This window comes from Rhodnius prolixus, unplaced genomic scaffold, assembly GCF_049639745.1.
Source record: "Rhodnius prolixus isolate KJV_2025 unplaced genomic scaffold, Rpr scaffold_5, whole genome shotgun sequence".
Classification (NCBI taxonomy): domain Eukaryota; kingdom Metazoa; phylum Arthropoda; class Insecta; order Hemiptera; family Reduviidae; genus Rhodnius; species Rhodnius prolixus.
The window spans coordinates 15,346,830-15,364,080 of record NW_027411624.1 but is presented as its reverse complement, the minus strand read 5'-3'; the positions used below and the strand labels follow the sequence as shown (position 1 = coordinate 15,364,080).

The 17,251-nt window shown below is 32.9% G+C and overlaps 1 protein-coding gene across 14 annotated transcripts in view; it reads right to left on the bottom strand.

Moving 5' to 3' along the window:
- how (protein held out wings) overlaps nucleotides 1-17,251 on the bottom strand; it is a 301,990-nt gene that overhangs the window by 208,451 nt on the left and 76,288 nt on the right. Inside the window, exon 1 of one of the 14 annotated variants that reach the window (XM_074135986.1) lies at nucleotides 1,925-1,973. The exons of the other annotated variants lie outside the window; for them this stretch is intronic. Within the exon in view, the coding sequence (XP_073992087.1) occupies nucleotides 1,925-1,958 (34 nt within the window). The 5' untranslated portion in view covers nucleotides 1,959-1,973. Of the gene's footprint in view, nucleotides 1-1,924; nucleotides 1,974-17,251 lie in introns of those variants that run through there. 14 annotated transcript variants of the gene reach the window in all.

Genomic DNA, 17,251 nt, shown 5'->3' with positions numbered 1-17,251 from the left:
AGTTTTCTATCCTATGCAAATATTTCCTAGAAAGAGCTCAAAACTATTGCACTTTTTTAGGATTATTATTGGATAATAAATAAATAAAAAAGATTCAATCAGCTTGGAAAAGACTATCTTAGAAAAGACATTTTTTTTAGAAGGTCAAAGGAGAAAAAATAAAAAAAAATAAATCAGGATTATTTACATTTAAAATAAGAACGTTCTGTAATATAATCCTTTGTGATAGAGATTTAAGAAAAATCTCTAACGACTTTAGTAGGTGGTCCAACTAATTTACATACTAAAAGACTAGCACGAGTTTAAAATAAAAAATACTTTTTTTGGGGGGGAAATAAAAATAAATCTTTTAATCTTTGATTTTGTAGGAAATTTTATCGTTTGGGTTTAATGAAAAAAAGCAGTAGTAATTGGCACCAAATATTCTCTATTTTGTTGTATCGGCAACGATAATTCTGTCGCTAGGTAACCAAAAAAATAAAGTTTGGGTAGAACAATAGAACAGTAATTTGTGGCCCAGAGGGAGAGACCACCTGCGACAAAGACTATAAGAAATGATTCATCCTCTACAATTGAAAGCCAAAAATATTAAAGAATATTTTCTAAAGATAAAAAAAAAAAATTAACATAACAAGAGGACTTCTTGAGTTTTTCAAAAGTCTACGCTATCTCAAATTAATGAATCGCTGCTAATTACAAACGGTACTCCGCAAACCTTTGTCCGGAACAAAAATACTGCCTGGTGAGAATTTATTACAGAAGAAGGGACATAGTTTTACCCCCCATCATTTGCTGTTATTTTTTTGAGGCCATAACTCAAAATATATTTCTCAAAAGCAGAGGTCTACGCTTCACAAATGCCTATGTCAATTTTTGTTTGTTTTGTTTAATTAACAAGATGTTCAGTAAAAAGACTAAATTAGCTGCATTGAATAACGTTCCTCATTCATGGGACAAACATCTTGCTGTATCCGCAAATAATGAAACTAATCACCTACTTTATATCTAAAGAAGTTCTAGGTAGAACGGCAGTCAGGGTAAGCCACTTTCCAACACAAGTCAGGGCTTCGGCTGTTGCACAGGATGACAATGTGGTTGCTCTCTTTGATGAATTCGCTAAAAGAACAGTAATGAGGCTGGAATATCCCTACCACAGGCGGTACTGTCCAATCTGGCTTGGAAATAGAGGATACAATCCGAGAAACTTACAATGATTGACACATTATTGCGGATGATGTGGTTGATGAAATAATATCTACCTTAAATTAATAAGCATTCTCCGGAGCATTTCAAGAATGATCTGCAAGAAAATAATTTATAAGCAAAATCTAAACAAACAGAAGAAAATGCTGTTCTATCTGTTGGATATTGGAGGATACAATTTCAAAGAAAAAATTTTGTCATAAAAGTTTCGTGAAATCGTCAAGTAAGGCCAGAATTCAAGCAGTTTGGGTTTGTAAAGCTAAAGGTTGGTGGATTCCTGGGTGAGGAAAAAAAAAAATTCAGATCCAGATATATGAGGATTAGGTTGTTGGGCTGGGACTTGGAAAAGAAGGAGCAATGTGATGCTCAAGGATCTGTATAGTGTTGCCGCACATTAGGATAGCCAGTCTATGGAGGTTGGGGACATGTCTTGAGGTGCCAAAGAAATGGATCCTCAAAGTAATAACGGAAGGAAAAGCGGCTAAAAAGAGCATACCTGAGCGACACGACTAGGCGACACTTTGCATCCCAAAATGTAGGGCGCAAACCTCTGATTGGGATGAATAATTTCTGTTGTAGAGAATGCCTAAGTGGAAGAAGGAAGGGAACCTCTATATTAGCTGTTTAAAATGGAACCTCCGTTTAAGTTCGAAATGAAGAATTAATATTTAGTACTTCTAAAATAATCTAGGCGCAATCGAAAACATAATTAAAATGTTACCTTTACAAATAATGATGAAGTTTTTCTTCTCCATAACTTACCTAAAACAAAAGAAATAGAATATTAATAAGTAAACTATATTACTTATATATGATTAACATTGATATTAAGTTTAAGAAAATATTAAGTTTAAAAGGACAATCCACTTCTATAGTCCATTTGGATTTATAGATTCAAGTCTTGGTGTTCAATCAAACATTCTAACATTCATAGCTCCAATCTAATCTATAAAAAATAATCATCTGTATAATTTATACTCTTTTTTTATAACATATTTTAATCCAAAACTTTAAATTTAGTTGCATTTTTTGCGACATTAAACGCATTTTACATTAAAATTTCTAAAAATTAGATATACCAGGAACTAAACAAAAAGAGAGAATTCTAAGCCGACAATGGTAATTATGTCCGCGCTAAAATTGTCACCTTGGATACCGGACATAAATAGAAATTAGTAGTTATGCTATATAAGAGATAATGGTCACAACCGGTGGCAATTTGTTGGACACAGTTTTTGAAATATTAAATTTAATATATGCAACGCCTAAGAAGTATTATAAATTCTATCTAAATATAGAGTGTCATATTCGTTTGTAAAATACGAAACTTCTTGCCAATTCTGTCGCTCACTATGAAAATAATTTTATTAATTTCTATATTTATGTTTTATTTAAACTAACAAAGTGGACATAACAAAGAAAATGTACACAAACTCATTTATTACCTTATAATTTATTAGATTTATAAAATTAAAGTGAATATTTAAATAATTACTTTAATACTTATTAAAAATTTAGCACAAATTTTTGAATCTAAATTATAAATGGAAGTAAATATTATTTACTCTATTATTCAGGGAATTATCAAGTTACACCTGCAGATACAAATCAAGAACCACCCTTGGCTGGTGTAAAGGTGCCATCGTCGCAGAAAAAAAAAAGTCTATAAATAAACAAATAGGTTCTTTTAAAAAAGTTTATTACCCGTATCACTGCAGTCATGACCCAGATTATGCACTTCTACTAAAACCTAAGTACGCCAAAGACTAATTCAAAATATCTCAACACAAATTATAAAATTAAAAAGAGGAATAAAAAAGTTTTTGAACTTTGAATCAGCAAAAAAAGAAAAAACCAACTTTACCACGTAAAATAGAATTTAGAGAACTGTTCGAATGGTTCGAACTGAACTGTTGGGGATTATTGGCTACGTACACCAAGAAAATTTTCAAAGATAAAAAAAAAGTGCCGCAAAATTAAGCACGATACCGCAAGTATTGTGACGCATTTACGAGGGTCGTTTGAAAAGTCCGTGCAAAGTCAGAGAGATAGCACTACTGGCGCGTATCGAGGTTATGTTTAGTTAGTAGCATCTCTTGGAAGAACACACACCAAGTTTCAGCCAGATCGGCCCATTTCTTTGTGTTTGGCATTCGTTTGAATCGAGGAAGTCGAGTGATTTTCAAAAAATGGACGAAAAAGAATTTCGTGTGTTGATTAAACACTACTTTATGAAAGGCAAAACGCCTCAGGAGACTAAAGAGAAGCTTGATAAACATTATGGTGACTCTGCACCTTCGATTAGAACAGTTTATAAGTGGTTTCAAAATTTTCGGAGTGGCCATATGGGCACAAGTGACGCTGAACGTTCTTGACGCCCTGTTGAGGTTACTACTCCAGAAATCATTGATAAAATCCATGATATGGTGATGGATGACAGAAGAGTGAAGGTGCGTGAGATTGCTAGTGCTGTGGGCATCTCGAATGAACGGGTACATAATATTTTGCATGAACATTTGGACATGAAAAAGCTATCCGCAAGATGGGTGCCGCGATTGCTCACGCTTGACCAAAAACGAAATCGTGTGAAGTGTTGCAAGGACGGTTTGCAGCTGTTCCAGAAGAATCCGCAGGACTATAAGCGTCGTTTCGTCACTGTGGATGAAACATGGATACATCACTACACTCCTGAGACCAAAGAACAATCTAAACAATGGGTTACCAAGGGGGAATCTGCGCCAAAAAAAAGGCGAAGACCGTTCCTTCGGCCGGAAAGATTATGGCGACTGTCTTTTGGGATTCGCAAGGAATAATCCTCATCGACTATCTGGAAAAGGGTAAAACTATTACAGGTGCATATTATTCATCGTTATTGGACCGTTTGAAAACCGAGCTGCAAGAAAGACGCCCACGATTGGCCCACAAAAAAGTCCTTTTCCATCACGACAACGCACTAGCTCACACCTCAGCAGTTGTGGTCGCAAAATTAATGGAAATAGGGTTCCAACTCGTTTCACATCCCCCCTATTCTCCAGACTTGGCTCCCTCGGACTATTATTTGTTCCCCAATATGAAGAAATGGCTGGCGGGAAAAAGATTTTATTCAAACGAGGAGGTGATTGCAGAATGGCTATTTTTCAGACTTGGACAAATCCTATTATTCGGAAGGGATCAACAAACTAGAGCAGCGTTGGACGAAGTGTATAAGCCTAAAAGGAGACTATGTTGAAAAATAAAAAAGGTTTACCCCAAAAAATTAAGTAGTTTTTATTTTTGCACGGACTTTTCAAACGACCCTCGTATAGTCACTGATAAATCAAGTAAAGATGGTAAAAAAAAAGGCCAACTAGAAATAAACTGGGAACTAATGGCTAACGAACGATCTTTGAAATGACGTATTATTCTCAAGCCAAGTCTAACAAAGATAAGGTAATAATCCAGGCCGCACCTTTCTTTAAAAAGTAATTGTTTCAGTTTTCAGATATTTTACAGCAAAATTGGGAAATAATCTAAACTTTAAACTAAGATGAGAATTTTAAGGCTTCAAATAAAGTTAATGTGAATTAGGAAAGAAAGTAACGGCAAACATTATCGCAAAATTAACGCTTATTATTCACTAAATAATTTGCTGCAATGCATTCTAAAAGCAAAATTACTGAATAGAAGATATTGATGAAAAGATGTTATATAAAGGATAGATTTACAACATCAAATGTAAAGTCAAAATGTTTAATAAATTTCATTAAATATTTAAAGCGCAATAACAATATGTAGTCTGTAAAACTCTTTACGGAGAAGTAATGGGTACTGTAAAGAGGATCCAAATAACTGCGACCCTTCGAAGAAACCTTATAAATTAATTTTTATGGTTTTTAGAAATGATAGGCCTTTGCATGAGTTAGGATTTATAATGTTGGTAAGCCTTTACAGTTATACAAATTTTTGTTTTTTTAAAGCAACAGCTGATTTTTGGAAAATTCGCAGAAAATTGAGAAAAACAGAAATTCCTAAAAGGAAAATCACTTCTTCCTGAATTCTTTCTTCCATCTTTAAAGTTTGGCCAATCGTTTCAGCCTCGTCACATACTATTGTAGATGACAGGATCGTTAAGTGCACTGAAATAGCATTTTATAATAACCACTGAAATGAACACTATTTTATTTATAAAATAAAGAACTGCCAACTTTTAATAAATTTTAGATTATTTTCAACAATTAAATTTTGTAATTTCTACCATGGCACTCGCTGAATAGTCTGAAATTCAAGAGATCGTCGCTTGTAGGATGAATTTTTTTTTTGTTTTCGATAAATCTTGTTGAATGAAATCTTATGAAAAGATTATGTACATTAACCAGTTAAGCGTGGAATTTAGTTTTAAGAAAACTCCCCACAGTGTGCGGAATTAAAATCAGACAATGACGTGTATACACGTCGAACGCAGGGCAAAACAACCAAAAGTTTACAACGTCCGTAATAGTCACTGCAAGCGACTTTTTCTGCAATCTCTCGGGGGCTTACAGATTACAGAGCATTCTGTGCCCATTCAAAATCTTGCACCGCTTCACGTATGCATTGCTCTAGTTAACTAGAGACGCAAGAGCTTTTACAAGGAAGAAAAGAGCTTTGAATTCTGTGTAAAATGAAATCATGCTCGTACTGAGGTCTGAACCTCTAACTAAGGTAAAAAACGGCATTGCACAAGGGTTGAGAGCTTCTATTTGTGTGCGTAATTCCCAATCTCTAATGCGGAGACCAAACGTCTACCAGCCACTTATCATTTGGCTGACTCCCACAGCAGTTCTATTGGTAAGATAAAGGAAACATCCCACCAAATAATATTCTTATTGTATTTTATTAAAATTTCGAGTTTTTATCGTTAATGGCAATTTTATATTTTTCACGAATATACACGTCGAACGCACCGTAATAGAGATTTGGTTTGACGTGTACACACATCAAACGCGCTTAACTGGTTAACGGAATAATGAACGAATTACGCACATCCAATTTAACAGAGTGATGAAAGATTTAAAGCAGTAATGTTTTTTTTAACACTAGGTTTTGAACAATTAAGAGAGGGGATTCATTGTTATAAAATCAACCTTTGAAGTTTTGTAATGGTTACACTGTAGTGTATGTAAAAAACCTTCAGACACTTCCCAAAGTGTGACTTTGAACTTTAGAAAACAATAGCTGCTACAGATTTAGCTCCTTCCCATCATTAATAATATTATTATAAAATAAAAAAGAGAAAAGTATTATACGCAACTAAAATTGCGTAATACGATGGCTAAAAAACTAGGCTTCAATCATAATTAGCTTCTATTTACATTCTGTTTCGACAACGAATAAATTGAACTTTGTGATTAATGAACTGACACGTGAACTCTCGATATCCTGATTTATTACCGTTAATCAGGACAGTAATTTAACTGGAAATTAGCGAAGTACAGTAAGATGGCGTCAGTAGCTTTTAACTGTGAGAATCGACTTTATACTTTAGACTTGGAGCGCTCGTCCAGAGCAAGATGTTTTGAAAAGTAAAATATTCTTGACTGAACTGTACAGGGAACAAAATTGATTCTCTTTCGTTCTTTTATGAAAAAAGTACATATTAAAAAGAAAAAGAAGTATGAAAAATAGGGCTTCCTTAAATTGTTTCCTTGAGAAAACAGATCTTTGCAAAGCAGATGAGCACAACCATTTGGTCAATCATTTGACATGATGCGACAAGATATTGGCATAGAAGAAATTCAACTTTATATTATGAAAAGGTAATATCTATTACCATTTCGACTTGATGAAAATGAAAAATCATTTTCTGTTTTGAACCCAGGTTTTATTATCAAGAAAAGTCTAATTTTCATGATGAGCTGAAGAGATATGATTAAGAAATGTATGAAATGAATGTAATATGATAAAACTAGAAATCATATTAAGAATATATGTACTTTGAAGTATTGAATAATACAATATATAATAGCTGACCGAACTAAATCTAAGATTTTTCATATAAGTTACGGCGATTGTAGCAAGTATGAAGTAGTGCTGCACGAGAAACGAGACAAATCTCGGTCTCGGTCTCGGTACCGAGACGAGACTTGAGCAACCGAGACCGAGATCGAGACATGATATATATCTTGTCGAGAAATCTCGGTCTCGTCTCGGTTTTTCAAATATTAATTTTTAGCTACAAAATTATAAAATTATGTTCTTTATTAATAAATAATCATTACAGGTATTGAATTAATTACTAAAAGATACGATTTTATTATATATGTTCAATATTACTACATCTATTTGACTTCAAATTACATAAGTAAAGTAAGCAAAGTAAAGTAATCGCCTATTTTTATACTTTACTGTAAATTGCTCATATTAACCATTAAATAAAATCCAAGGCCTAAGACCGGGAATCAAACCCAGTACCACAATACATATTAGCTTCGCAGGTCTCACACCGCTCGGCTACCGTGGCGTCCCCCTTCGAACTACATAATTTTTACATAAATTCACTAAATTTCACTATTCATATCATTCATTCATTCAATTTCATAAATTTCACTATTAATAATCTAATACTTTGAACTTAGATATTATTTGAATTATATTTTAGAATTTTGGAATTAGTGAATTTGAAAAAAAAGACTATCTATGCACCTAAAAAATATTGCCACAAATTTTCGTTTTTAAGATACACCTTGCCCAAGCATTGATACATAAAAGAGCTTTTACTGAGTCAGAAGTTATAGAAGATCTTCTATTGGTCATTATCATCGCAGCTTGCGAAAATAATCTTTCCGATGGCACTGAAGTTGCACAGATACTAAAAATATCTTTTGCCATTCTAGACAAATTTTTGAAGGAATTCTCAAGTGTTTTCCACCATTCTAAAATGTCAACGTCTACTGGTGCTTGGTCTAATTTGGTGTAATTAATTATTTCTGTCTTCCATGCTTCGGTGATATTTGCTGATTTTTGAGCAAATGGTGCAAAAATATTGATGCAGTCGTCGTCGTCGTCAAAAGGTGAATCATCAGATTCTTTATCTTCACCAACAGCCATAACTAATGGAGCGGGAAGTTTGTTGGGAGGTGTATTTTTTATTTCACGAATCGACTTGTTATAGGAGGCAGATACATATGTTATTTGGGTCTTTCATTTGGCGCGTTTTTAACATCTTTTTGAAATTATATAAAGATATATAACAGTACTAGTAATATATGATGCATTGAAGTGTAAGTAGTTGTCTTCTTTTACACACATTTTCATTACCAATATATAAATTAAAATAATTATTAGAAAATAATAACATTTTTTGAAAAGATTATTAATAGCAAACCGCTTTTAATACTTAAACAAAAATTCAAAAAACCGAGACCGAGACCGAGATATCTCGACGAGACCGAGACTTGAGCGACCGAGACCGAGATCGAGACTGCATAAAGTCTCGCCTCGTCTCGGTCTCGTGCAGCACTAGTATGAAGATTTAGCTGGAAATAATCGAACGCTGAAGTTTTCTAAGAATGTTTAAAGTAATCTGAATTGATTTAGTTATGATTTTTCTATGGTCTTTGCTGGACATTATTATATATTTTGTGGCGTCTGAGAAAAAGAAAAATCAATAATGGCAACCTACAAGAATAATGACGACAACGGAAACGTTTTCTGCTCAAAGCTTACGCTGTTTTTCCCCACAAAATTTAGCAGCGATACAAAATCGTTATTTCCGAAGCCACTCTAAAACCGCAAAACAATTTCTATAAATTAGTAATTATAGATACAAGGTAAACAATCAATATAAGGTAACAATTATTATTGGTAATTAAAATAAAAATAGATGAGGTTTAAACGTATGTAATGTGACGATTTTATCTAAAACCATAAGTTTGAAACAAGAAAAAAACCTTTAAAGAAGGTTATGTAGTTTGTTTTTTTTTTTTTACGATTACAAAGAAAAAAATTAATCGCCATTGATTATTTGCTACTATTGCTATTACAAAGATAAGCGACAAATTGTTGGCATGAGTTCCTTCTTAAAGTGAAGGTTTATTAATGAAATGAAAAATTCTAAAGTAGTTTTGAAACAGTGAACCATTTTTAGGGGGTCTAGAAATTATTGAATTTAAATTAACTAAAAAATATATATTCTAAAAACAAAAATCAGGCCCTAGTAATGAACCAACAATGAAATATGAAAAAAAAATATTTTGTAACCTTAAAAACTTGGTTCCTAATATAAGAACGGAATTTATGGTTGATCAATGATTTAACCAAAACCATAGTTATAATTAGAAGCACAAAGAAATACCAAGTTTTAATTATTTAGAAATAGAAATAGAAATAGAAAAGAAATTTATTATTCTGGGACAATTGTCCCCTAAGAATAAATACAGGTACAAATAGAGGCCTTAATAGTTTGGCCTGTGTTTAAAAGAAAATAAATAAATAAATAAATATTTACAAAAAGTGAAAATAAAAATAACAGCAGAAATTAAGGAAATAAATTAAAACAATTAGAATTTCGGAGGAAGCTGAATAGAAAGGAGATAACTGAATAGAAGGGATTTAAAGAGAGGGTAGGAGCATGGCGGACAGATGAAGGCAAGGAGTTCCAGAGGGAGGTAGCACGTATTAAGAAGGACTTGTCAAAGGATGAGGTACGGTGAGAGGGAATATAGAGATCGGATGAGCGAGATCTGGTATTACGGGAATGTATCGAGGATTTAAACTTAAGGAGTTGAAAAATATAGGCCTTAACGTTCATTCTAAAGTAAAGTAATTGCCTATTTTTTCAGGCGGGCTTTACGTTCCAACTACCAATTAGGTGTCGTGGATGAAGCGGACTAGCAAACATACTTTACTGTAAATTTCTTGTTTTAACCATTAAATAAAATCCCAGGCCTAAGACCAGGAATCGAACCCAGTACCACAAACGTTCATTCTATTCCTATACATATGATATAAACACAGGACGTGGGCTATTATTGTTTTTTAGGGAATATCAAAAACATTTATTCTGGAGATAACATACTCATTACTCTTACTTATTTATGAATAAGAATCAAGTAAAACTGAATGTACAGGTGCATGACGATAGCGACACCTTAGTCATCAATAGGCTCATGAAACAAAAATGAAGCAGAAAACAAAAAACAACCGTAAGAAACACATGAAACCACAAAGTAGAGAAAACACAAAGAGAAAACCAGTTTCGGCAAAGCTCAACAGAATGTGTTGAACAGAATAATTGTCAGGAATTTTTGGCAGCTAAAACAGTTTGTATACAGAGACCTCTCAAACTATAGTAGAGAGTCTCACCTTAATAAGTTATAAATAAATTGCGTTTTAAAGAGATTTGTCTTTACAGAATCAACATTTTGTCTTCGATTTTACATGGTGGGTGAGCTACAATTTCGTGCACATAAATCTTGCGAACATTCGGCTAACTTATTAAAACAAGATTAAACAGAAGAAAGACAAAAAAAATAAAAGAATAAACAATAAAAGAAAGAAAGAAAGATTTTTGGCTACAACGGTTGAATAGACTTGCTAACAACAATATATCTCTCTTTTACCATGTGAATTCGGTCTGTTATGAAATTAAATTGCTTAAAATGAAGCTTGTCTCATTTCAATGAATAATTTGTTCTTTTGGCTACGTTTTTTTTTGTCTAAAAAGGTTAGAATCGAAATACTATTGTGTTTATACTCTTGCCAATTAAAAGCAGGCCATCGATTGAGGCGTAAAGGCTTTATTAGCCTTAAAGGATATGTAGATAGGGGCCAGGAAATGAAGAAATAGGCAAAGCTGGCCGAAGAAGGCACACAGAAGCTCTCAGATAAAGCAACCGTTACTAAAAGAATTATCAAGAAGTGCTGGCCTAAATGGAGTCTCAGGGACATCTAAGATCGAATTAGCTGTGAAGTATATTGAAACCATGTTCTTCTAGATAGATGCCTGGAGATTGCCGCCTAACCAGCCATCTGTACCACATAAAAGCCAATCAATAGCCTTAACTTCATTCTGTGAAGTTCTGCAGTGTAGGTGAATATCTGCCAAGCACTTGGATTCATGTAGTACTGCAAATCATTAAAGAACTTTTAGGTCTGGCGTCAGTATTTAAACCATGGAAGCGACATTTTATGGCTAAACTGGTCGGCAATGCACACGTATTAGGGCAAAAAACAGTAAATTTGAAATACCTAATTAAAGGTACTGTAGTACCGTCTAAAGCAGGGGTGTTAAACTCAATTAAACCAAGGGGCCCCTTGGTGCAACAGGCAAGATTCAAGCGGGCTACAACATATTTGCAAAATTTTCCTAGTTTTCCAATATCCTGGATTCAGAGACTGAGAACAGACAATCTTCATTAAGGCAGATAGATGTTTATCAGTCAATCTTGATCTGTATGCCGTTTTATTTAATTTCATAGACGGAAATAGCTGCTCACACAAGAACCTACTCCAAAAATAACATAATATTTGTACAGCAAATACTTTTGGATATTTCTCACCTAAATGAGAATTTATTTTGGGAATCCCTACTTCGTCTTTTAAAACCAAATCATTCTGGAACTCCACTTAGAGTGGAAGAAGACATATTAGCTTCCAAACGTCGCTGGATATAAGTCAGCGCGTTTATACAAACCCACAGGAAAGGCCCTGAGCGACGTGTATACTCCGTCTTCAGTAGTTAACGGAAACTGGAAATTGTGTGTACGATATTGCCTTGATCCTCCCCTAAACGCTATTTTCTTCATAGAAAACTTTATCTATTTTTATTTTATTTCAGTACATCGGTGGGCCACAAGAAATTACCACGGGATTACCTTAGTTGTTAGTACGATGGACAAATAACAACCAGAGGTATCGAGTTCGAATTCAGGAGCCATCTCCCAAAGATTTTTCTTCCTAGGAAGCCTACTACAGCTCACTTGGTCTATTTTTTATGTGATTGACAGATCTCACAAACGTAAAAATTCCATTACCTTCCAATTCTGTTATCTTAGTTTAGGTGCCACTTATCATTTCTGACAATTAGCTTTAGAGAAGATTAAACGAGCCACTGAAAATTACGTATTGAAGGACCCTGAGTCCCAAAAAGTGTCTTTTTTTGCAAAGATAAAGATTGGTAATGACTTAAAAACAAAAAACATTTTTAAAACTACTTATAAGTTACTAAGTTTAAATCGCAATCGCATAAGCTGATTTTTAAACCAAACAAAAAATCTGAAAGAAAGGCAAAAATTTACCACATTTACGTTCTTGAATTTCCTTGATAAAAAGTTAAAGGAGATTAGATGAAGTCATGAAACTGTTCCGACCAGAATAATTAATTGATTTATATATTTTAATCAATGGTTACCTAAACTGTTTTTGGGGTGTAAACAACATCAGTTCTCTCCACGCTGTTCTGGTAAAGAAAATAGAGCCAATTAAGATTAAGTATCACAATGAATGATCAAAGAAAACCAAAATGGCGTATTCTTTTCAAAGATAAAAAAGAATAAATGAATTAATCAATCAACATCTTTAAAATAACTCAAAATGGACGATAAAAAAGGAGAATGAAGAAATTATATAATTATTGTTAGTAAAGATGGGCGAAGGATCCCAACGATAGTGTTATGCCTCAAATATACTGTATCTTTAATTAATATCAACTCATTTATATAGTTTGTCTTGGTACCAATCAAAGATACTGATGACGTAGAGATAGTATTCATAAGGCGCATCATCCTCTGTTGGTTATATTTTTAGTGGAGAAGACACTGCAGACATGAGACGGTAATGAAGGCGGCTAGGAAACAGGAAATAACGGCGACAGAAATAGTTGCTTCAGCTTTGTTCAAAGAGTGTTATTAGTTCCTCTCCTCACCTCTCCACTCCTCGCTCAGGCATCCCTCATTCTATTTATTTCAAATCTGTCACCAGATGGGTCTAAGAGGTTCTCTAGCGCAAAAGGATCTGTCACCGCTTATTAATTTTGGCTTCCATCTAAAGAAGACTGTTTTGGATACGTCATCTAATGGTTAAATATTTTCATAATACATTTTATTCGTAAATTAAATAAACACAAATTTCAAATTTAACGTTAATAACGAGAAACGTCTAAAGTGAACCCTAATACGACTTCCAATTTTTCGTTAAAATTTCGTAACAAACAATTCGATTACATTTAAACATTTGAGTTACAATAAATTTATATCACAAAGTTAAAATATAAATCAGGAGAGGCTGTTAGCAAAAAAAAATAATCCAGAAATACGGAAATTAACAATCCAGCAAACATATTTCAAATTTAAATTGAGAGCAGACTCTGATATCCATCTAGCTCGAGCTGGTGTTCCTCAGGGCAGTGTCCTAGGTCCTCTTCTTTACTCCTTATATACAGCAGACATACCTCAACATCCAAATACCATTCTTTCTACCTTTGCTGACGATTCTGCAATCTTATCTCCTCATTCCGATCCTCTTATCGCTACACGAACTCTACAAACACACATCAACCACTTACAGGACTGGCTTTTCAAATAGAGAATCAAAACTAACGTTACGAAATCAAAATTTATAGTATTTACTCTTAGAAGAAAAATCCTACCTCCCATCATCTTGAACCAAATTCCTATACCAACTGTGGACAAAATATGCTACCTTGGACTGCACCTAGGCAAACGGTTGACATGGAATCCCCCATACTAGACTGAAAAGACAAGAAACTAACCAACGCTACAAAACTTCTCGCCAGACTACTTGACAAACGATCAAAACTCAACTTACAAAACAAATGACTCTTATACCTGTTGCGACCTACAGCGACCTATTTGGTCATACGGCATCGAAGTATGGGGATCGACTAAGACGTTCCAATTCTTAGGGCATCCAGACTTTACAATCAAAAAATACTACGAAAACTTCTTAACGCTCCGTTCTACATTTCTAACCACAAAATCCCTTTCATTAACGACCTTACTAATACTCGTTTCTTAAAATTTCATTCCTTTACAGCAGCTCATCTTAATCCTTTAATTGAACACCTATCTTCTTCCACATTACGAGGTAATCCTCCAAGGAGATTGAAGAGAAGATGGCCCCGCGACCTACTCTTCTCATAACAGTGATCTGTTCACGTTAATGGAGTGTCGCCACTGAGTACCTTCTCCAATCTTCAATCAAGACACTACATTACATCACATTTGCTTGTTGCAACAATCGTTGCAGTCGCAAATTTCAATAAAAGATTAAAAAAAAAAAAAATTGAGAAATTTAATCTTACAATTGCTAATTAAATCTTACACAAGTTGCAAGCCAGTTCAAACAAGTTAACTCTAAATGACTCGAAACTTTATACTATTTTATCTCTTTCTCCACTTTCGCCGCTTAAAAATGAGATAATGGAAAGCAAAATTATCAATTTATATTTTCAATATTCACTTAGCAATCAGAAACAGGAATTTTACTTCTTCAAATTTTCAAAGAGAGAAAAACAAAAATGAAATAAACAACTACAATAGAGTGTGAATCATAATTTTTGGCGACTGATTCATTAAAATCCAAAATTAAGAAAGAATAATGAACCATTTCAGTCATAATTGTTTATTATTTTGTATTAATGCCAAGCTTGCATTTTTAGGATGTAGGCCACCTTTATGGGCTTATGCTTGTAGACAATTATAGTACTTAGTTTTTTTTAAATTGTTTTACATCAAAGGTTTGATGTGTCTTCTGTGAAGGAACTGTTAAGATTCTTGGATTACCCTAAACAGTCAGGACAGAAGACACACTTAATTAAAAAAAAAAACAGTATAATTGTTTGAAAACATAAGCCCTGAAGATGATCTAGTTCCTGGGCCGAAAGCTCGGAAAAATATATAATATGACTGAAATTGGCGATATTCTTTCTTTCTACTATAATAGTAATTTTTTTAAATTTTAAAAATCTGTTAAAAACAGTAAAAATCATCAAAAATTTTAAGAAATTTAAGATAACTTAATAATCTAAGATTAAGAAATAACATAACCAACACTCATTCCAAAATAATCTAAAAAAAAACTTCAAAGATTTTTAATAATAAAATAATGTACAAAGAGATGAGTCCCAAGAGTTACGGGAACAAAGGATCGCATCCAGGTTTGCGACTTATAATTTATTACATCAAAATAAAAATAACACCAACACTACCACAATCTACATAAATCACAGCTGGCGAAAGTTAATTTAAATATTAGGCTAACCAATAAGCTGTTATATAAGGGAAACTAGTTCTTAACATTCAGAAAAAAAATAAAAAAATTATTTGAAGTATAATAAATAATGGTAGAATACCAGTTATGAAGTTTAGGTGCGATAAAAGCAGGTTCAACTTCTTCTGACATAAGCGAAACTAACTGAGAAAGTAATGGTACTTAAAGTAAATGTTTTAGAAAATTTTCTCAAGCATTACCAAACAGAATTTTTATAAAAAAGGTTAGAAATTTCCTTTTTTTGAGAAAAACTGATTAAAAACAGACAAAATTTAAAAACCAAAAAAGTAGTACAAATAATCATAGAATTTTTTCTTAGAATAATCATAGATTTTGGTGGCAAACAACGAATTTCGAAATTTATTTTCTTCTTACTAACTTTTACTGAATGAAATCACTTAATTAGATTGGAGACTGACCAGTTAAAACTTTCATTTAATATTTTAAAATCAATTCTTCATTGGATGTTTAAGATCAGCAATTCAGCCGAAAATAGTTTTCTATATCTCTGTTTTACGACCCTTGTGAATTATAGCGTACTTAAACCAGGGGAGATCAAATATAATTGGTTTTCACAAGCCAAGGAATGTCTGAAATGCATTAGTATAGACGATTTAGGTCCTTTACAGGAGTTGGTCAGAGTTAAGAGAAACATTAAAATAACTTTAGAAAGATACAAAAATTATTTAATTCAAGCCGATTTAGAAAGAGTCTTAAAGTCATCTTTTAATATATTTTGGAATAATGCAGTATTGTTGAATGAAACTCAGAAATATCTTCAGAGCTCTATTCCTTTCAAATTTATCAAAATTTACGCCCAAATAAGACTTTCTGGCCCTTATTTTATCAAACTTACACTTAATAAAATTACATATAAAAATAGTCCAAAAAACCTTTGCCTTTTATGTAATTTAAACGAACCTGAAACTTTAACACATATATTTATAAAGTGTCCGTTATACAAGCTATTTAGAAAGCAATTAAATATAACTGCAGAAAACGATGCCAGTTCTGAATTTACAAATCTGTTTTTTAATACTCCTTTTGAACATACAATATATCGTATCTATAAGTTTCTTGAAAATGTATTGAAATTAAGAGCCTTTGTTCTAAATGAGTGATCAGTTATAATTTCTTTTTGATATGGTCTAAGTTTCTGTTTATTTAATTTTATTTAATTTATTTTAAGTTTCCGGCTTTTGGTTTTTTGTGTTGTGATTAATATATTATATTAGGAATATTTGTCATAGTACTAAGTAGCAGAACTCCATTTGTAACAGGTTTTACCTTTGTACAAATTTGAATAAATAAATAAAATACTAACTTTTACTGAATGAAAAGCCGTATATTTTCAGTGAAATTACAGTTAAAAGAAAAGAAAAATCCTACCAAACCTCCCAGAAATTTTCTAAAAAAAGAGTTAACCTTGTAAAAATAATTTAAATATAAGTTACATAAATGTGTAATAAATAATAAATTCTACTTAGAATTCAGGAGTGATATGTGTTGCGGTAAATATGAATTAACGGTGAATCAAAAAAAAGATGAAGAATTCTAGAGATAGCTTGACCATGTACCCATCACCGAATACAAAAAAAACTTTTTATATGGACACCCGGGAAGCGCTAGGACCAATAGGTCGTCTAAGAATAAGATGATTGGATGAAGCAGAAAGCGATCCGCGGAAGGCAGGGCAGCAAAAGGCCGAAGATACGGAAGAATGACAATCTCTCTCTGTTGATTGAGTTCCAAGCTTACGAGGGTCGTTTGAAAAGTGCGTGCAAAAATAAAAACTACTTAA